Source organism: Podarcis cretensis (assembly GCF_951804945.1).
Source record: "Podarcis cretensis genome assembly, chromosome: 18".
NCBI lineage: Eukaryota > Metazoa > Chordata > Lepidosauria > Squamata > Lacertidae > Podarcis > Podarcis cretensis.
The window spans coordinates 2,573,331-2,595,159 of NC_137188.1; the positions used below are offsets into that span (position 1 = coordinate 2,573,331).

The 21,829-nt window shown below is 48.9% G+C and overlaps 3 protein-coding genes across 6 annotated transcripts in view; 2 read left to right on the plus strand and 1 right to left on the minus strand.

Annotated features, from left to right (window-relative positions):
- Positions 1–21,829, plus strand: part of NCAN (neurocan) — a 250,113-nt gene that overhangs the window by 130,774 nt on the left and 97,510 nt on the right. The gene's annotated exons all lie outside the window — the stretch shown is intronic.
- BORCS8 (BLOC-1 related complex subunit 8) lies at positions 1,472–9,171 on the minus strand. Its single transcript, XM_079961064.1, has 4 exons — positions 9,039–9,171; positions 6,627–6,739; positions 2,401–2,465; positions 1,472–1,741 (listed from the first exon to the last, which is right to left on the minus strand). Exons 1-4 carry the CDS (start codon positions 9,073–9,075, stop codon positions 1,636–1,638), a joined length of 321 nt encoding a protein of 106 aa, XP_079817190.1. The 5' UTR covers positions 9,076–9,171; the 3' UTR covers positions 1,472–1,635.
- Positions 9,068–21,068, plus strand: RFXANK (regulatory factor X associated ankyrin containing protein; the record flags this gene model as incomplete). Of its 4 annotated transcripts, none has more annotated exons than XM_079960907.1 (9): positions 9,068–9,206; positions 12,555–12,765; positions 13,141–13,224; positions 14,015–14,080; positions 15,021–15,121; positions 15,212–15,337; positions 17,399–17,465; positions 18,925–19,005; positions 20,239–21,068. In XM_079960907.1, the coding sequence occupies 8 exons, from the start codon at positions 12,627–12,629 to the stop codon at positions 20,295–20,297; spliced, it is 723 nt and encodes a 240-aa protein (XP_079817033.1). In that variant the 3' UTR covers positions 20,298–21,068. The 4 variants fall into 4 exon arrangements, with proteins under 4 accessions (XP_079817033.1, XP_079817030.1, XP_079817031.1 ...); XM_079960904.1 differs by having other exon boundaries at positions 9,074–9,206; positions 12,610–12,765; XM_079960905.1 differs by lacking the exon at positions 9,068–9,206 and adding an exon at positions 11,123–11,885 and having other exon boundaries at positions 12,610–12,765.

Sequence of the window (21,829 nt, forward strand, 5' to 3'; positions counted from 1 at the left end):
ACGGAGAGCGCATGGCAGTAGTCCAAGCGGGAGATAACCAGGGCATGCCCCACTCTGGTGAGACAGGGAGCAGGCAGGTAGTAGAGTCTCAGATGGAGCTGGCAGACAGCTGCCTTGGACGTAGAATTGACCTGCGCCTCCATGGACAGCTGTGAGTCCAAAATGACTCCCAGGCTGCACACCTGGTCCTTCAGGGGCACAGTTACCCCATGCAGGACCAGGGAATCCCCCACACTTGCCCACACCCAGAAACAGAACTTCTGCCTTGTTAGGATTCAACCTCAAGCCGTTAACCACCATCCATCCTCCAACGGCCTCCAGGCATGTGAAAGGGGATTAGGGGAGTCTGGTGAGGGCAGACGCATTGCATCTTACGCAGAATTACACTTGTGCAATTCCTACCATACGCGGTTGAGGGCAGGCTGGTTGAAATTGTGCAGGTTAAATCCAAACAAGGTGGAGAGTTTAAAAGCTTTTTGCACTTGGACTGCAGAGGCTCTGGGAATATGGCGTATTCTCTCTCTCCCCCCCCCCCCCAATTGCGGTATACGCAATTTCCTTTGCACCCGAACCCCCACATAAGATGTGATCTTACTGTATCAGCCAGCCACTAGTAATGGAACCTCCAGCTACAGAGGCTGGAAAGCAGTGTCCGAATTAGCTGTGATTCCCCCATTGCAGGGGTTGGACTAGATGACCCATGGGTCCCCTTCCAAATGCACAGTTCTATGATTCTACAGATTTGCTCCCAAGTAATCCCAGGCATCGCCGGCACCTGCTCAGAAGGACTCCCTGCCTGAAACTCTGGGGATCTGCTGCCAGTCAGTGTAGACCAAGCTGAGTTACATGGACCAATGGTTCCACCTGGTTTACGGCACCTTCCTAGGCTCTGATTTTAAGTCAGAATCACGAGCAGTGCTTTCTTTCAGGGGGGTACTCAAGCGTAGGTAGTACCGGCACCTCCTTTGTTGTTGCTAAGAAGTGTGGCACTTCCTGTAACAACTTCATGGTGGGTATGTAGAAAAAAGCACTAATCATGAGGCCTAGGATCTTAACTTGTTATTTTTTTAAAAAAGAAGAGCTGCAACTCAGCTGTAACAATACAAATAATAATACTACAAATAATAATAGTAATATTTTTATTATTTGTACCCTGCCCATCTGACTGGGTTGCCCATCAACTGCTTTGTGCACAGAAGGTCCCAGGTTCCCTGGCTGGGGAAAAGACCCCCGTCCACTACGCAAGTCTCAAATCCTGGAGATGAGTAGGAAATACTGGCCAAAAGTCCTGACTTGGGATAAGGTCAGTTCACATATTCCTGCCACACCTTTCCCAAGCACAAGGAATGTAGGAAAAACCCTCACTCTCAGCACACAGGAAGAGTCTCCCCCCCCCTCTGTCTCTCTCTCTCTCTCTCTCACACACACACACAGACACACACACTGCAATAAACATCATTCTGTTATAGGCTTGCTGCTTGCTGAGCTTTAATATTAACAAGATTTAATTTAAAAAGTCAGCCACAATCAACACAGTGCACACTGCTGCTGTCTTGGCCTCTTGCGCCGACCAGACCCTGGGACTCCTCTGGGGTGGAAGGGGGGTTTGTGGGGGGCTTCTTGGGGTTCCTGGAGCTACCTGCGGGCAGCATTCAGGCGGTCTTTCACCGCAATGGTGTGTCTGAGCAGACCCTCAATGCTCTTGAAATAAACGCTGCTGTCTTTCATGTTTTTGATGGCACTAGAAAAGAGAGAGAGAGCACTTGAGACGGCATTATTAATATTTATTTTTATTTTGCTGTCAGAAAATTCTTCCTGATGTTTAGTTGGAATCTCCTTTCTTGTAACCTGAAGCCATTAATTTGGATCCTCCCCTCTGAGGCAACAGAAAGCAAGCTTGCTCCCTCCTCCATATGGCAGCCCTTGAGATATTTGTGGGTGGCTCTCATATCTCCTCTCAGTCTCCTTTTTTCCAGGCTAAACATACCCAGCTCCCTCAACCGTTCCTCATCAGGCATGGTTACCAGATCTTAGTTGCCCTCCTCTCCACACTTCCAGCTTGTCAATATCCTTCTCAAATTGTGGAGCCCAGAACAGGACACAGGACTCCAGGTGGGTTCTGACCAAGGCAGAACAGAGCGGGACTATAGCTTCCCTTCACTAGACTTCTGAATTGCATGCCAAGTTCCGAGTTCTCATAGCTGCAATGAGATACCTGGAAGTCTGAATTCTAATTTTAAGCAGTGTGGGTTTTGGTTTCAGTTTAGTACAGTTAGCCATGGAAATGGGGATCAATGCCGGAGGCCCTCTGCTGCCTTCCCCCCAACCGCAGCCTATCTATGGGTGCTTGGGAAGCATCTTTGGGAAAGGGATGCAGCCCTGAAGGCTTTCCCCAAGTACCTGCAAGCGTACTCCACAGTGTAGATGGCCCCTTGACTTTGCTCCTCCCAACTCTGCATGTCGGCCTGCGAGGAGAAAAGGTGACAGGGTGATGATCTCCAAGAAGCAACCTGGGTCTCCTCAGTTCTACCTTGATGCGCTAAACACTGCCATGCAGCAGGTCCAAAGACCCAACCCTGGTGCCTTTGGGGTGGGGTGGGGGTTGTGGTCACAAACTGCCCAAGGAGAAAAGGCTGCAATGACCCTTGGGGGGGGTCTCTCCCAACTCTACAATTGCATGAGTCATTCAGAGGGGCAATGGGCAGCCTCCTACCTCTCCAAAATAAGGCTGGCCTGTTATGCTTAAATATCTGAACTTATCTGCAAGGTGGACAGCAGATTTAGCCACAGAAGCCAAGGGACAGAGACACAATGGGTAACCTCCTTTGCAGAGAAAACAAACTCCTTTGTCAATCAAACATTTATTATACAGTCACAGCAACACTTGAAATTTGTCAGGTGCATTTTGTACCTGGCTATCAGCCACTTGCAACCAAGTGAAGATGCCTGGGTACCAGGATGGGGCCTGACGTCTCCCCCCATCTGGACTGTTTTCACACACTAAGGCCCCATCCTGTAGAATTCTATCTGTTATATTTTATCCACACAATCAGAATAAATTTAAAGAATCAAATGTCATACTGAAAAATACTTAAGAGCCAACCGCCCTCCAAATGGCTACGAGGCATTCTGTTTTGGCGACTAACCTTGGCTTAAGGAGCCATTTGGCAATGAGCTTCTATATCTGAGTTTCTAACACTGGGTCACAGGTGCTGCACAAGGAAGATTCTGGGCATTGCATGGCAGGACAGAGTCTCAAACCAAAATGGGCTCCCCCAAGCCCACATGCCCAGCTTGTTCGCGCTCCTGTCTCACCGATGTCTACTCTGGCTTGGCCACGCGCACAGAATGGAAGATGGCCGGATCCCCAAGGAGGTGCTCTGTGGGCCCATTGGCAGACTCTGTGTTACAAAGATGACTGCAGTCAGGTTTGCATCCATAGCAGTGATGAGAGGAGGAAGGACTGTGCCAGGAGTAGCACAGAGAGAGGAAATGCCCTGGTGCATCTGCAGCACCACAACCAGACGCCTTCATCTGCCCCGGCTGCAATGCAGTATGTCTCTCCCACATTGGTCTCAGGTGCTGCAACCTTCCAACAGCTGGACTTCACCCTCAAAGGTGCACTCCATTGCCTCCCGAGATAGACGGATGCCAACCCCAAAGGCCCATTAACTTCTTTTTTAAAAAACTAAAGGGGTGAATGAAAGGTAGCTGTGGCTTAATGCAAAACGCACTCATGCCCCCCAAGTCCAGAAAATTCAAAAAATCTCAGACCGCCTCCCTTGGAGGACTTGCATTAGCTTAAGCTGGCGAATGCTCAAGACAATGGAATTAACGGCACATTAAGGGGGCAGGGGAGGAACAAACAGCAGATCCCAGTCCCCAAAAGAGAGCTAAGGGGTGGGGGGAACAGAGGGAGGAGGTTGCTTTCTTTAACTCGGAACTGGGGAATAACAAATCCCTCTCTCTCTCGCCAGGACAGCTTATCCATGAGATGTTGCCTAGTTGGAAAAGATGAATAAATCCTTGATGAATTTTTTCTTTTTTAAGGAAGAAAGACAGCAGGGTGACCTTCTCCATTTTGCTAGCATTCTCTTCCAAAACCCTGCTCTCCCTACGGCACCACTATTAATACAAGCCCCTAAATTAAACAAGGGACTTTTTAAATAAGTTTGGGAACAAGCAGCCCGGATAACATCTCCCATCCCTGCTGTATCGACTCTCTATCCCTTTTCAAAAAACCTGAAATACCCTCTCATCCAACATCTCCCCCTGCCAGTAAGAACCAACCCCTCCCTCCAGAGAATGATCTGCACACGTAGGACCTGGGAGGCCGAGGTTCAAATGTCCCACTGGGCCAGGAAGCTCGCTGGGTGACCTTGGGGGAGGGTAACTGCCCCTCAGCCTAGCCTACCTCGCAGGAGGGTTGTGAGGATTAGATGGGTGGGGCGGAGGACAGACTCATGTTCACCACCAGCAGCTCCGGTAACCCAGTTATTTATGGGAAAATAAGCTTTATATGCGATGAAATGGTTTTGTCGTTTTCAGGAGTTTGCATGGATGGTTTTGCTGCTTTAGAGTTGGCTGATTTTCTCATTTTCAGGGCTTGCATTTGTGCACCCTGCTCTGTTTCTGTGCTGCGAAGGCTGGCTTTGCTGTATGAAGAAGCCCGCAAATCTGTACCATAATGACAATGATGACAACAACTGCCTACCTCACAGGGTTGTTGTGGGCTAAAATGGGGAGAGGGAGAACCACACATGCCGCCTGGAGCTTCTTGGAGGCAAGAGGGTGAGAAAGAAATGTAATCAATAAATACAAAATATAATGAGATGAGGGAAATGGCCCTCTCCTGATGGAGGGCAGGGTTGGCAATCCCGTAGTAGACAGTGGACGTTCGGGTTGTGAACGTGATCTGTGCAGGATGCACGTTCACAACCCGTAGCGTTCGCAACCCACAGCAGCGTGTCTGCGCACGCGCGGGTTGCGATTCGGCGCTTCTGTGCATGTGCGACTGCCGAAACCCGGAAGTAATCTCTTCCGGTACTTCCGGGTTTCGGTGGGTGCGTAACCAGAAAAAACGTAACCTGAAGCGGCTGTAACCCGAGGTATGACTGTAGTAGTAGTAGTAATAATAATAATAATAATTTTATAATTCTGACTGGATTGCTCCAGCCACTCTGGGCTGTTTCCAGCAAAATATAAAAGCACTATAAAACTTCAAGCATTAACTGTGGGCTTGCACATGTTTCTACACTCATCCATCCTATCTGACTCTCCACTGGAACACTGGGAGGTGACAACATTTGAAGGCTGGCAGGTTCTCTGATACAGGATTTTACTACAGTGGTACCTCTGGTAATGAACTTAATTCATTCTGGAGGTCCGTTATTAACCTGAAACCATACTTAACTTGAGGTACCACTTTAGCTAATGGGGCCTCCCGCTGCCACCGCACGATTTCTGTTCTCATCCTGAGGTAAATTTCTTAACCCAAGGTATTACTTCCAGGTTAGCGGAGTCTGTAACCTCAAGTGTTTTTAACCCGAGGTACCACTGTACATTCATGGTACTGGGAGCTGTTAGGAGACCCATATTCTCCCTCCCAGAGCTACAATTCCCAAGATGATTTAACACTCAATTCCTCTTCCCTTGGAACTGGAGCTTTGGGCTGTGTTCAAAACTCAGATATATGAGCCAGGCACCAAATGGCTCCTTAAACCAATGTTGCAGTTGCCAGAAAGGAATGTCCAGTTGCCATTTTGAGGCAAGACAGCTCCAAAGTCTTATTTTTCAAATGATGGACGGACTGTGACTGATTCTCAGTTAAACATCTGGCTAGTTCAGAGGACAACCCTGAGCTTGGTTAAGAGCTTTGAGAACTTAAAGAAGAAAGTCAGTTGATACAGAGACAGTCCACATATCTATTGGCCTATTCTAACCTCTTTTTCTTAATGGTGACATGGACCATTCATAACGTAGGAATATTCTTCCCAACTGTAAGTAGGGCAGTGGGGTAAGTGAAGACTAGCAACTACAATTAACTATAACATTGTTCACCACTCCTGCTCAGGCATTTGACATTTTGGTTCCTGAAATTCATTCCAATTGTGCAGATAAAATAGAACTGATAGATTCTACAGGACTTTGCATTAGTGTGTGAAAACAGTCCAGATCCAATGATCCCCAGGAATGAACCTCCAGATGGTGGAGGCATCAGGCGCCATCCATTTTGCTTTCCCCATATTTATTTATTTACCTACTTAATTTATACAGCTGCACCATATAAGCTAATCACTCGGTTGCAGAGGGCCGACAGGTACAAAATGTGCTTGGAGAATTGCGAACACTGGCTATGAGAGGGGAATATAGCGGCCTCCCTATATTCAGTAACCCACAGGTCCCAGGATTCTTTGGAGAAAGGCAGGACTGTTTAAAGCAGTAACCCCCACAATCCCTAAAGGTACACTGATGTGGGGCAGATTCAGCTAGTTGTTCTGGTGCAGGTGAATCAGACTTTGACGGGATCCAAAGGGCCACATAGCCCAACCCCTGCAATGCAGGGACCATGTTTAAGCATGGTGTGCATTTGAGTTTTCTCACTCCTGGGTTCAAAGGTGGCATACCTTATGCTGGGCCAACTCCGGGAGGGAGCGCCTGACGTGTTCCTGAAGCCGATACAGAGCCACAGAAGGTTCGTTGGCCAAGACATACATGCTCTCTGTAAACTTGTCTGTCACTAGGAAGAATGGGGAGATGTTAATTTTAATTACAGCTTCATTGCCAAGCCAGGAAATCCTTTCCAGACAGCTAACATCATCATCATCATCATCATCACTACTACTACAACCATTACCAGTGTTAGAAACTCAGATATATAACCTAATTACCAAATGGTACATTAAACCTAGGCTGCGGTCACAACAGAATGTCTAGGTGCCATTTTTTTTTGCAATGGGATTTATTATTATTATTTTCATTTCTATAACACTTTGTATTTTAAAGGAAAAATATTTGTATTTTAAAGGAAAAAATCTCAATGCGGTTGAGATAAAACAATCCAGAATAAAACAGACTCAAGCTTCCAGGAAAATTTTTCAGATCCTTCTCTAAGTGACATTTTGCTTTCTCCATATTTAGTTACCTACTTAATTTATAAAGCTGCATCATTGCAGAAGGTCTAGCCAGTGGGGTGTAGCAGTGAGAGTGTCAACCAAGGACCTGTGAGATCAGGGTTCGAATCCCCACTCCATCACAAAGCACACTGGGCGACCTCTTCACCCACCTCACAGGGCCATTGCTTTCAATGGGTCTAATGCAAGCCATTTCCAATGCAACACAACTGTGTCACCCCCCACAATAAACACAGGTGGGAATGGCTATGACTCTGTTCCCCCCCACTACATACTATTGACATGAAGGGAATTACAACGTCGTAATATTAATACTAAGGGACGCAGGTGGCGCTGTGGGTTAAAGCCTCAGCGCCTAGGACTTGCCGATCGAAAGGTCGGCGGTTCGAATCCCTGCGGCGGGGTGCGCTCCCGCTGCTCGGTCCCAGCGCCTGCCAACCTAGCAGTTCGAAAGCACCTCCGGGTGCAAGTAGATAAATAGGGACCGCTTACCAGCGGGAAGGTAAACGGCGTTTCCGTGTGCGGCTCTGGCTCGCCAGAGCAGCGATGTCACGCTGGCCACGTGACCCGGAAGTGTCTCCGGACAGTGCTGGCCCCTGGCTTCTTAAGTGAGATGGGCGCACAACCCCAGAGTCTGTCAAGACTGGCCCGTACGGGCAGGGGTACCTTTACCTTTACCTTTAATATTAATACTAATGAAAGAATAATGTTATTATTCTTTCTGTGGATTAAATATGATTTAATAATAATAATAGACAGAAGTACTGTTTTTGGGGGACAGGAGGTGGGCAGGTGTGGGGGACTCCCTGGTCCTGAATGGGGTAACTGTGCCTCTGAAGGACCAGGTGCAAGCCTGGGAGTCATTCTGGACTCACAGCTGTCCATGGAGGCACAGGTCAAATCTGTATCCAGGGCAGCTGTTTACCAGCTCCTCTGGTACACAGGATGAGACCCTCCGTGCCCGCAGACTGTCTCACCAGAGTGGTGCATGCTCTGGTTATCTCCTGCTTGGATTACTGCAATGCGCTCTCCGTGGGGCTACCTTTGAAGGTGACTCGGAAACTACAACTAATCCAGAATGCAGCAGCTAGACTGGTGACTGGGGGCGGCCGCCGAGACCACATAACACCAGTCTTGAAAGACCTACGTTGGCTCCCAGTACGTTTCCGAGCACAATTCAAAGTGTCGGTGTTGACCTTTAAAGCCCTAAACGGCCTCGGCCCAGTATACCTGAAGGAGCGTCTCCACCCCCATCATTCTGCCCGGACACTGAGATCCAGCTCTGAGGGCCTTCTGGTGGTTCCCTCACTGCGATAAGCAAAGCTACAGGGAACCAGGCAGAGGGCCTTCTCGGTGGTGGCGCCCGCCCTGTGGAACGCCCTCCCATCAGATGTCAAAGAGATAAACAACTACCTGACATTCAGAAGACATCTGAAGGCAGCCCTGTTCAGGGAAGCTTTTAATGTTTGATGTATTATAGTATTTTAATATTTTTTTGGAAGCCGCCCAGAGTGGCTGGGGAAGCGCAGCCAGATGTGCGGGGTATAAATAATAAATTATTATTATTATTATTATTATTATTATTATTATTATTATTAAGCATCGTTTCCCTGCTCATGCAGGACATTCCGGGGCTCCAGCGTGTCCAGGAGAGAAGGCGGCTTTCTGCCAGAGGAATGCTATCTGCACAGGCTCAGAGGCGCTCTTGACGCATGGCGTTCCGTTTAAAGGCATGAGCTTGGGAAAAGAGGGGCTGGGGCCGCTTTTTAGGGGCTCCCCTAAAACGAACACACACATCTGGGCTGCGGTTTTGCGCCCCTGCGAATCATTGCGCGCGCCCCCTCCCCATTCCTGCCCGGACGCCTTTGGGCGCGACACCACCGGAAGTGGCTCCTCCGCCGCTACCTTTCTTCACTTTGAGCTGCATCTCCGGCTCCTCCATGATCCCGGGGAGAGCGCGAAGCGGCGGGAGGGGAAGCGGGCTGCGGCACCGGACAAGGAGGACAGCTGCCGGGCCACTTCCGACGGGCCGCGTGCAGCGCCGAAAGGGGAGCCGCTCGGAAACACCGTCCGGTGAGAAAGGTTCCCACTGGGCGCTGTCGAGGGAAGTGAGGGGCGGACGGGGCTCGACCATGGGGGAGAAGGGAAACTCTGACCCCAACTCTCCACCGGGGGTGGGTCCCTTCGGGAGGAGAGCAGGCTCAGGAGTACTGGATATCCCCCAGAAATCCGGAATGGAGTCCCTAAGGCGGTTGGCTGGCTTCACCCCTGGAGGCGCACTCCATTGTCTGTCGAGACAGACCATAGAATCATAGAATCATAGAGTTGGAAGAGACCACAAGGGCCATGGAGTCCAACCCCCTGCCAAGCAGGAAACACCATCAGAGCACTCCTGACATATGGTTGTCAAGCCTCTGCTTAAAGACCTCCAAAGAAGGAGACTCCACCACACTCCTGGGCAGCAAATTCCACTGTCAAACAGCTCTTACTGTCAGGAAGTTCTTCCTAATGTTTAGGTGGAATCTTCTTTCTTGTAGTTTGGATCCATTGCTCCGTGTCCGCTTCTCTGGAGCAGCAGAAAACAACCTTTCTCCCTCCTCTATGTGACATCCTTTTATATATTTGAACATGGCTATCATATCACCCCATAACCTCCTCTTCTCCAGGCTAAACATGCCCAGCTCCCTTAGCCGTTCCTCATAAGGCATCATTTCCAGGCCTTTGACCATTTTGGTTGCCCTCCTCTGGACACGTTCCAGTTTGTCAGTGTCCTTCTTTGGTCCCTCCTGGCTGAATGCTGGAGTTTCCCCACTCTAGCCAATAAATGCATGGCTACTCAAAAGTGAGGCCACCAGGGTTCAATGGGGCTTACTCCCTAATATGCACCTTTAGAATTTCAGCTGGCCTTAGATTTGTCTGGCACAGAAACAGGTGCCTTTGCAAATGACCTCTCTCATTTTCCCCTGGAAAGTTTTCAAACTTTTCAAACTATAGGTCAGGTGGATTACTCAGTTGGTTAGAGCGTGGCGCTGATAATGCCTAGGTTGCAAGTTCGAGCCCCATAAGGGACAGCTGCGTATCCCGTCATTGCGGGAGGTTGGACTAGATGCTTCTGAGGGTCCCTTCCCATATCCTCCAACATTTCTCTGATGAAAAAAGGGACATCCTATTCCCTTAAAATAGTAATAATTTTATTATTTGTAACCCACCCATCTGACTGGGTTGCCCCAGCCACTCTGGGTGACTTCCAACATATATAAAAACAGAATTAAACATTAACAAAAAATCCCTAAACAGGGCTGCCTTCAGATTTCTTCTAAAGGTTATATAGTTACCTATCATTGGCTCAGGGGTTGCATAATTCCATACCCTTCAACATTTCTTCAGTGAAAACAGGGGCTTCCTAAGGAAAAGCGGGACATTCTGGGTTCATATGAGAAACCGGAACAGCTTCTGTAAATCCGGGTTTGTCCCTGGAAAATAGGGGTGCTTGGAGGGTCTGCATTCCAACTCTACAATTCTATGATACAATTCTATGCCACTGAGTAGATCCACTGAAATGAATAGAAGTGACCAGTTTAGGTCCATTGCTTTCGGTGGGTCTAATTTTTGAGTAGGACTCAGTTCAATACAAGTCATTCCTTTCAATGGGTCTACTCTGGTTATGATTTAGACCATTGAGGTTCTACTCAGCGTAGACCCTAAAGCTGGTTGAGGCTAATGGGAGTTGTAGTGTGGTGCCAGTGTGGTGTAATGGTTAGGAGCGGTAGTCTCGTAATCTAGGGAACTGGGTTCGAGGCTCCTCCACCTGCAGCTGCTGGGTGACCTTGGGCCAGTCACACTTCTGTGAAGTCTCTCAGCCCCACTCACCTCACAGAGTGTTTGTTGTGGGGGAGGAAGGGAAAGGAGAATGTTAGCCGCTTTGAGACTCCTTAGGGTAGTGATAAAGCGGGATATCAAATCCAAACTCTTCTCTTCTTCTTCTTGTAGTCCAAACCATCTGGGAAGCACTAGGGTGACAAAGGATGGAAGAGATTATCACTACAGCCTGCAGGGGGCTGGACCAGTGCAATAGCTGCCTGCTGTTAAAACATGTAAAGCCTCTGGGTCATCTTCAGTGCTCACTGGTTCTGAGGATGACAGCTGTTAAAGTTTATGTGGGGTGTTTTAACTTTTTAAATTTTGTAGTATTTTGTAAAAAATAAAATATTTTTTAAAAACAGTTTTATAGGGTAATAAAAACAATATTTTATTGTTGTCAGTTGGAAGCTGCTTTGGACGGGCGTTGGCTCAGAACAGCGGTCTAATGAATGCGTTAAATAAAAACAATGCATTAAAGCATAATCAAAACCACATTTTCTGGAGGGTTTTTAAAAAAGAAAACAATTGAACGGCTGGCCCTTTAAACCGTCCTTTGGGGGAAGCGCTTCCTCTTAGTTAGTGACCGGTGATTGGCGGAGCTGGAGGGCGGGGCGGAGGCTGAGCTGCGCCGCTCATTCATAACAATACCGGCTTCCGCAACCTCATTCAGAAGCTCTTAAAGGGCCAGGCCGCCGCCGCCGCCACCCCGCGGGAGCTGCTGCAAATGCATTGTGGGAAGAGAAAGTTACTTTCAGTTTTGCGCGGACGGGCAGGGAGAGCAAAGAGAGGGGGAGATGCGTCCAAGTGGATCTGGCGGCACCGTGACCGTCAACCTTTTCTAAAGGGCTATGTGTAAACTTGACGTCATCGCCCTTCTTATGGGAGAGGCTGGTAAGTTTTTACGTCACATGTTGGAGGCAGGAAATCCCTCCAAGACTTGGCCCGGGGGTGACGTCAGAAGGGCTGTAAACAGATCAGAGTAGAGTTGGGCAGGGTTAATAATAATAATAATAATAATAATAATACTTTTTTGGCAGTAGGCCTGGGTTCAATTCTCAGTGGCATCTCAGTGGAATTTGAGAGGCTCCCCCTGAGATTGAAACACGGGAGAGCCAGTCAGCCAGTCAGTATTGGAAGCCCTGAGCTTGGTGGACCAGGGGCCTGACTGTCTATAAACTTTCCTTTGCTTTTACTTGGAACCATGAGAACTAGCGCCTCATCCTTAACCCCTGAGCTATAGCCCTTCCCACAGAATGCACAATTTGTCTGAAGGCAGTCCCAGGTTCAGTCCTGGGCATCTGCTGGTGAGGTTGGGAATGCCCCCCACCAGACTCAGTACAAGGCAGCTTTCAGAAGAATAATGAGGACTAGAATCTTTTTAATTTTGAAGAAGTGGCAGAGCACCTTGCTTTGCATCCCTGGTGCGATGCCCAATGACACAGATGTGCCTGGATTCTGGAGAGCAGCTGCCAGTCAGGGTCGGCAAGAAGCAGGTCGGCCAGTAGTCTGACTCTGTCTGAGGGCAGTTTCTTGTGTTCCTGTTTCTTTGCTGTGTCAAAGCTCTCAGGGTGCTGTAGACCTGCCGCCGCCATAGACACCTTCACAATTTCTCCAGAAGCTCCTGTCGCCGAAATGACCCACAATGCCCCCTCAAAGGACCCGGAGATGCCCGCCAGCGACCAGGAGGACGATCAGGCATCAGTCATCTTGCGGCTGTATCCATACTCAGAGGAGAAAGACGACCCAAACCAAGCTGTTTCTGCACCAAATGGCAAGTCTTCAAATCCGGTCGCCTCTCCTCAAAAAGGATATTTCATTTCATTTCACTTTCAATGTGTATACCTTTTAATTTGTTTAATTAGCCAAAGGCCTGGGAAAAGAGGAATGTTTTCCCCAGGTGCCTAGAGATATGTAACGAAGGCGCCAGGTGAGCCTCCCTGGCGAGAGCATCCCACATATAGGGAGCCACCGCAGAAAAGGCCCCGTTCCTGTGTGGCCACCCTCTGGACTTTTCACAGAGGAGGCACATGTAGAAGGGCCTCAGGTGGTGATTGCTGGGTCCAGGTTGGTTCACATGGAGAGAAGCGGTCCTTGAAAAATGAAGGTTCCAGGTTTTAACATCTTTTGTCTTTCTTCAAAAATGCAGATGGAAGCAGTCTGAAGCTGGCGACCACCCTGACCAACCGGCAGCGTGGCAACGAGGCATCTGCCTTGCCGGCCACTCTGGACAGTGAGTTGTTGTGCCACAAAACATTTTTGCTTTTCATTAGCTGGGGAATGGGGGGAGGGGGCTGTGAATCAGTTGAAGCCAAGGTGGCTTCCATTCTCCCCCATTTATACATTTTTTACCTGTTGCTCTAGAGGTCTAGCCCCTTGTTAAGATCAGCCAAAGTTCATGATCCTCTTATGCTGCTTTTCCTCTGAACTGACTTCCCAAACCACTTGGTAAACTGACGGGCTATACACTTTTGTTGTTGTTCAAGAGGACTAGCGCCTTGAAGGGGGAAATCAATTTGTTTTTTGTTAAAAATCAGTCAAGGTTCAGGATTAGCTGAGTTGGTAGAGCACAGGAATCTTAATCGCAGGGTTGTGGGTTCTATGATTCTGTTGGGCTGCTTTCTCTCTTAATCAACTTCCCAATGGTCTCTAACACCCACCAAGCCGTTCCTTTTCCCTTCATGAACAGAGGGCTCAAGAGCAAATCTGCCCTCCACTCCTCAGGCCATTTTATTTCATTTCTTTTTAAAGGCATTAATCCAAAAGTCAAGTTTCCATCCCTCATGATTGCCAGTGAATAACATTTCTAGCGATCATGAAAGGCGTCTGCTTCCCGCCTCCCTCTGAGGATTAATTATGCAAAGACAAGAATGGTTTGAATACCATTGCATAAAACAGGTCAATCATTTTTCAAAAACTGGCTTGGAATTTGGGTTCTGTGCAGCCCCTTACTGTAAGATTGCATTCTGTTCCCCATTTTAGTTCTCAATGAAATCCTGTTTGTTTGTTTTTTACTTTTCCAGCTCTTTCTATTCATCAGCTGGCAGCCCAGGGAGAACTGGTCCTGTTGAAAGAAAATCTGAGGAAAGGTGAGATAGGAACACCCAGCCCCCCCCCTCACCCGCTTCTGACTTCCTGCCCACTAGCTAGAGTGTGCCTCACAGGGTCGGTTTATTTATTTAAGGTGTTTTATTTAATCATTTGACAGCTATTTACAATGATCAGCAAAATTCTCCTCCAGACAAGGTTATATCAAATCATTATTCTGCAACACTTAACATATCAGTGCAATATTTCTTCTTTGAAATAACCCTCCTCAAAACCTACTTGTTATTACACAACAGATGAAACATGGTTTTTCAAAATTTTATTCCCTTCTTTTTTTATGCTTCCACTGCCCCCTTAGTTTTATTAATCACCCGCCCCAATTGCACCGCTTAAATCATTAGCTGTTCAAGCCAGCGCTCAGGAAAATCACAAAAATTAAAAACAAACCATGTAGAGAATGAGAGAAATCTGTTGTAAAACCAAATGTAGGGGTCCCCAAACTGGCTGGATAAGGCCAGAGGGACTCGTTTATCCGGCCTGTGGCAATGCCTGCCGCCCACTCTTACTGGCTCTGTGCTGCGTGGCTGCCCACTTCTGGGTCAGAGGAGCACCAGAAATAGCTTGTGCACATGCGCAAGCGTTATTTATGCATGCGCATGTGCTATTTCTGGTGCACATCTGGGTCGGAGGAGGCTCGTGGACACGCGCACAAGCTATTTCCGGTGCTCCTCCGACCCAGAAGTCCACCGGAAATAGCGTGTGTGCACGCGTATGGGCACGCACTCCCTCGCCCTCTAGCCCACCGAGTGATCGGCATTGGAGACACCGGCCCGAGGCGCAGTAAGTTTGCTGACCCCTGACCAAATGCTACCATAACTTAATTGACTTAGCCGGGAAAGACCATTGTGTGGCCTACATGAAGACCCCTGCACTTTCCTACCCCTGTGTCAATAAGCTCCCTAATTTTGGAAATGTTGACAGGTGAGAACCTTTTAAACAAGCCCGACGAGCGGGGCTTCACGCCGCTGATGTGGGCTGCGGCTTTTGGGGAGATTGAGACCATCCGCAGCATGCTGGAATGGGTAAGGAACGTGCGGTGGGGAGGGAGAAGCGCAGGGATCTCCCGCATTTTCCCTGCCACGGCTGCAGCCCTGTGTGTCCTCTCTCCCCAGGGTGCAGACCCCCATGTCCTTGCAAAGGAGAGGGAGAGTGCCCTGTCTCTCGCCAGCATGGGGGGCTACACAGACATCGTCACCTTGCTCCTGGAGAAGGACGTGGACATCAACACTTACGACTGGGTAACTTTTGCATCGGCGGGTGGAAGGGGGGGCAGGTATGGCCCTGCCGACCTGAATCAGCTTTTGGCAGGCCCCGCATTCATAGAACCATAGGATTGTAGAGTTGGAAGGGGCCACCAGGGGTCATCTAGTCCAACCCCCTGCAAGGCAGGAATCTCAGCTCAAACATCCAGGACAGATGGCCGTCTAATCTCTGCTTAAAGATCTCCAAGGAAGGAGAGGCCACCACCTTCCATTCCATGGTCGAACAGCTCTTACTGTCAAAACTTCTTGCTAAATGTCTTCCTTGAAGACATGGGTTCGAGTCCTGCCCTCCAGAGCAGGAGGAAACAAGCTTGTTCCCTCTTCCCTCTGACAACCCTTGAGATATTTGAAGATGGCTATCTTATCTCCTCTTTTCCAGGCTAAACACCCCCAGCTCCTTCAGCCGTTCCTCATCAGGCTTGGTTTCCAGGCCCTTGATCATCTTGGTCGCCCTCCTCTGCCACCTCTTGGTTGTAAATGGGAATACATACATCACCCAGAATTCCAGTCCTCATGAAGGCAAAGGAAGGGCTGATTTAACAGGAATGCTAAGAGCTGCCTGATGCAGAAACCAGAATTATCTGGGCCTGAGTTCAAACAGCCAAAGCACCTAGACAGCTCTGCCTTGTCTCAACAAGGATACTGTAGAGTTGGGAAAGGTTTGGGAAAGGGCAGCCCCAGCGATCCAGAGGATAGGACGACTTCCCAATGGGAAAGGGTTGCAGCATTTTTATAGTTGGAAGAGACCCTGAGGATCATCTAATCCAATGGTTCTCAACCTGTGGATATCCAGATGTTGTTGGACTACAACTCCCATCATCCCTGAGCTCTGGCCTTGCTAGCTAGGGGTAATGGGAGTTGTAGTTCAACAACATCTGGGGACCCATCAGGTTGAGAAAGGCTGAAAGTCCATGGGTAGGCAAACAAAGGCCCAGGGGCTGGATCCGGCCCAATCGCCTTCTCAATCCGGCCCACAGATGGTCTGGGAAACAGCGTGTTTTTACATAAGTAGAATGTGCCCTTTTATTTAAAATGCATCTCTGGGTTATTTGTGGGACATAGGAATTCGTTCTCCCCCCCCCCCCAATATAGTCCGGCCCCCCACAAGGTCTGAGGGACAGTGGACCGGCCCCCTGCTAAAAAAGTTTGCTGGCCCCCTGCCACTTTTTGGGCAGTTTTCAGCCTCACAACACCCCTAAAAAGTAGGATAGGAGAGGGGCTTTACATTCAGAAGGTTCCAGGTTCAGTTCCTGATGGAATCTCCAGTCAGGGCTAGGAAAGTGAACACCTGGAGAGATGCTGCCAGCCAGTGTGGACAGTGTGGACAGCTAGGCAGGTCGGTGGTCTGATTTGGTATAAGGCAGCTTCCTGTCCAGTTCTGCTCTGCTGCTGCTTCAGAATCTTGAGGACTAGAATCTTGATTTATTTATAGGGGAAGGTTGAGCATCTGATTTGTATCCCGAAGACCCTGAGAAGGCTGGGGGCATCCCCTGAAACCCTGGAGAGCAGCTGCCAGTCTGTGTAGACAGCCCTGAATGAGAGGGACTCAGTAAAAGAGAGCTTTCTATGTAAATCAGCCCTGTACTCAGAACCATGAGGTCTGGAAACCTGTTTTGTTGTTAAGGACAAGGGCTGCAGCTCAGCCGTCAGAGCACCTTCTGTGCATACAGAGGGCATCTCTAGGGAAGACAGGGAAAGAATCTCTCCAGAAAGCTGAGGACTAGAACCTTGATTTATTTTTAGAGGAAGGGCTCTCAAGACGGGCGAATGCCAGCAACCTGCTCTGAGTGCCAGCCCTCTGAGCCAGGCCATGGGGGCGGGGGGTTGCAGGCTTTCTCTGATTCTACTAACGTATTGTAAATTTCACTGGTTTCTCCTTTTATAACTATCTTCTCTTTTCTTTTATATTCCGTCTAAATCTCAATGATATTTTTTAACACAGGATTTTCAGTTTCTTGCCTATTTGCCTAAGAAAGTGTGGGGTGTGTGTGTGCATTTTTTCCTCCTCGTGCTGATGCTTTTTGGTTGCCTCCGCAGAATGGCGGGACCCCTCTCCTCTATGCCGTGCGCGGGAACCACATCAAATGCATTGAGGCCTTGCTAGGTAAGTGGTGTCGGGGGAATGTGCTTCCGTACCTGAGTGACAATCTCCTTTTTGGATGGAGAAGCCAAGCTGGCCTCCCTTCGGCCACAGCTGAGAACGAGGGGGTCAACCAGTGTGGCCTTCCCCCCGAGCGATAATAACGTGGGTCCATTAATTTCAGCAGGTCTACTGCGAGTAGGGTGGTGCTGTGGGTTAAACCACAGAGCCTAGGACTTGCCGATCAGAAAGTCGGCGGTTCGTATCCCTGCGATGGGATGAGCTCCCGTTGTTCAGTCCCTGCTCCTGCCCACCTAGCAGTTCGAAAGCACGTCAAAGTGCAAGTAGATAAATAGGTACCACTCCAGCGGGAAGGGAAACGGCGTTTCCGTGCGCTGCTCTGGTTCGCCAGAAGCAGCTTAGTCCTGCTGGCCACATGACCCGGAAGCTGTACGCCGGCTCCCTCAGCCAATAAAGCGAGATGAGTGCCGCAACCCCAGAGTCGTCCGCGACTGGACCTAATGGTCAGGGGTCCCTTTACCTCTACTGTGAGTGCAGTAGTTTGCTGCCAGCTCTTTGTAAGTCCATGGAAGCATTTTTGGTTTTTGCCACAATGCCTCTGCTGGATTTTCGGAGTTGCCACGAGGCTCCTTGTTTTGCCTGCAAAGGACTTTGATGTTGCAAAATATGCTATAGGGCATATTTCTCTCTTGGTGGCAACTTAAACATCTCTGAGGCAGTGTGGTGCAGTGGTTAGTTCTCCCAACTTTTCCCTCTGGGCCACACTTTCAGAAGAAAAATTTGTTCGCACCAGACTGGATTTTTTTTATTGATAAGAAATACATTGGAAAACGGAAAGAAACGACTCCTAGCAGTGCCCGATTTAGAGCTGGTATCATCCGCATACTGGTGAACACCCAGCCCAAAACCAGATTAAATGTATTCCCGTCTGAAGCCCTAAACGGAAGACTGACTGGTAGACTGTATCAAAATAGACTCTGCCTATATTCTCATGCTGTCTGTTGTATGAAACATATATTGGGTTATGATATCGCCCTTAAATCCTTGAGGCAGAGACTATGGGATATTGCATACAGTGATCACATGCAACCTGTGGACATCTCTTACTGCATTCTGGGCTGCATAAACAAGGCAGGAACCAATTAATTAACCCCTTATCGGCAAACTTGCCTGGAAATCCTGAAACCTTCTATCTCAAGTATCGCCTTGAGGCAAATGATATTACCCTGGCCGTGGCAAAATTTCTCTCTGGGGTAATATGAAATAAAAACCAACACACTCTGGATAAAACACAGTGGCTGCCTAGGAATGTTTTTTACTGCATTTCTGCTGTTTTTGCTTTCGAAATTGCTTTTGTGGGTCTTTGGACTTTAATAAAGAATGTGTGTGTGAAGTTAAAAAAAGAAGAACATAGCACTAAAATAAAATACATAAAATATTTGTCTCCCCTCCCTCTTCTCAGCCCATGGTGCTGATCTCACAACCGAGGCAGATTCAGGATACACCCCCATGGACCTGGCAGTCGCTCTGGGACACAAGAAAGGTGGGTTCAGAAACATGGGAGGGGCCAGAGGGCCCCATGTCAAGGGACCGTGGTGCTCATGAGGCCCTTCTGCCTGTGGGGAGCTTCCTGCTGGGGTATCCAGGAGACTGGGCAAGGTGGGGGTCCCCTTTGACCTCATCCAAGCCTTCTTAAAAAAGGTCAAGGGACCCCTGACCATTAGGTCCAGTCGCGGCCGACTCTGGGGTTGTGGCGCTCATCTCGCCTTACTGGCCGAGGCAGCCGGCGTACAGCTTCCGGGTCATGTGGCCAGCATGACTAAGCCGCTTCTGGCAAACCAGAGCAGCGCACGGAAACGCCGTTTATCTTCCCGCCGGAGCGGTACCTATTGATCTACTTGCACTTTGACGTGCTTTCGAACTGCTAGCTTGGCAGGAGCAGGGACCAAGCAATGAGAGCTCACTCCGTCGTGGGGATTTGAACCGCCAACCTTCTGATCGGCAAGTCCTAGGCTCTGTGGTTTAACCCACAGCGCCACCCGCCTCTCCCAAGCCTTCTTAGTTTCTTCCAATTCCTCAATGGAGCCTCCATGGATAGAGCTAGCTACCTTAGAATGGCGGAGAACCTCCAAGCGTGGGTTGGGAAAGCATTTCAGGGCTTGCATGCTCACGAGGATGCCCTTTATCGCCCTCACCCACAAACCAAGCGTGTAAAAGAGGCAGCGGGGCGTAGTGGTTAGAAGGTGGGACAAGGACCTGGGAGAGAACAGGGTTCAAATCCACTGGCCATGAAGCTCGCTGGCTGCTGATGTTGGGGGCCGGGCACGGCCTCTCCCAGCCTGACCCACCTGGCAGAGTTGTTGTGTCTCCCAAACTTGGGTCTCCAGCTGTTTTTGGACTGCAATTCCCATCCTTCCTGACCACAGTAGGGAAGATGGGAATTGCAGCCCCCAAACAGCTGGAGACCCAAGTTTGGGAGACACTGGTTTAAAGCATTCCAAAGATAACATCAGCAAGGAAGAGTTGTTTTTACGCTTTATTGTCTTTATTCTTTTAAGCTGCTCATAAAACCACTTTGAGGGGACTTAAGGGGAAAACTCAAGCTGTGCATAAATTTAATGACATAAATAAATGTAAGTTGAAATCCTTTCTTTTTTAAAAGAAATAAATCAACAGGTGCATAAATTTAATGAAGTAGATAAATGTAAACTGGAATTCTGTATTTTTTTTATAAAGTCAATCAATTCATTCCTTGCTTTCTCTCTCCCTTCTCTAGTGCAACACGTGATGGAAAAACATATCCTCAAGTTATTTCGGAGCAAAGAACCTGAGTGAAACAGGACTTCTTGTCAGACTGGCGGGGGGCGGGGCGGGGGACCTTCTCCCTGCCCCCCACCATTTTTCTCTCTGCTTTGAAGGTGGAATCAAGGGAAAGCCTTCTGCACTGAGCGGCTGATCTGAGGCACATGAGACAGGGTTGGATATTTGCGTGTCACCGGGCTTTTAAAAGTTCGCTACAGCCCTCGTGGAAAGAGGGGGCAATGGAGGGGTTAGGTTTGACGACAAGACAAGACCCCCCCCCAACCTGCTTGCTGCCATCAACTTATTATTTTTAATTATTTATTGAATTTTTATACTGCCCTATACCTGGAGGTCTCATTTATCAACTTGATGACCACTAAGTACCACAACTATTCTGGAGCCCCTGAAATCCAGACTCCGTAACTCCAGCCAGAGGAGAAGTTTCCAGAGGCAACGGAACTCCAGGTGGCTCGCTGAAGCAAGCCAAGCTGCAAATCAGAAGGCACCTGATGTTTCCCCCACTGGCGTTTGCAAACTGTTCTGAGCTGGGATGCGTGCGATAGGAGAGAGAATTTTGCTGATTCCTGAGCTAGTGGAAGAATCTATTCTGTCCCTAGAATACTTGCTGAAACTGCTAAGCAGGCGACTCTGCTACACTGTGCTTGTCTTAAACAGCAGGCTTGCTTATTTCCGCTTGCCTAGGGCGAACCAGGACTCCAGGTGAGCAGCTGTGAGAGCTTTCTTTTTAAATAAAGGAATGAATATCTCGGCATAAAAATACAAAATAAATTATTGTTCACTATTCGTTATATGTCTTTACCAGCCTACATCTGAGGATCATAGAGCAGTTTACAGTATAAAAACACAAAAATATAGAACACTATAACAAAGAAACCAGTAACTCCTCCCTCCCACAAACATCTAAAATCAGCCTGGTTCTAGGGAAAGGCTTTTGCTTGGCTCCTAAAGATAAGTAATGAAGGGGCCAGGTGAGCCTCCCTGGGGAGCGCATCCCACAAATGGGGAGCCACCACTGAAAAAGGCCCTGTTCTCGTGTTGCCACAAAGAAAGGCCTCAGAGGATGATCTCAGGGTCTGGGTCAGTTCATATGGGGAGAGGTGGCCCTTGAGCCGCCGCCTTGACCATTGGACCCCCTCTTGGTCTCTGTCACTCCATCCCCTGGAGCCTGACTTCACCTGCAGGGGAAGCCCCTGACTCCCTGAGGGTTTGAGGTCCATTGGCTCCCCTCCCCTGGCTTAGCTGGCCAGTCAAAGCCGTTCCCGGGATTGTGGCCGCTGTCACATGCCGGCAGCATCTAGGAGCCGCAGGTAAGAGCCGAGTGCACAGAGCTTATAGCCCTAAGATCAGCAGCAACACCCAAATGGAGGGAGTGGTAGCCAACTGGGTGGAAAGCTTGCCCCGGTTTGGCTTTTGGAGTCTGCCAGCCACTCCTGGGAAGGGGAGACACCTTTTGAAATTATGGACTGTCTTCATAGAATCAGAGTTGGAAGGAACCCTAAGGACTGTTTTGTCCAGGCACCCCAAAACTCGACCCTCCAGATGTT

Bases quoted from the DNA above. Each gene is read 5' to 3' on its own strand.
- BORCS8 (XM_079961064.1), bottom strand. From the start codon at position 9,075: ATGGAGGAGCCGGAGATGCAGCTCAAAGTGAAGAAAG. The intron at 6,740-9,038 runs GTAGCGGCGGAG...CATTCTTCCTAG, and splicing joins GCAGCTCAAAGTGAAGAAAG to TGACAGACAAGTTTACAGAG. The intron at 1,742-2,400 runs GTACTTGGGGAA...TCTCTTTTCTAG, and splicing joins ACTGTGGAGTACGCTTGCAG to TGCCATCAAAAACATGAAAG.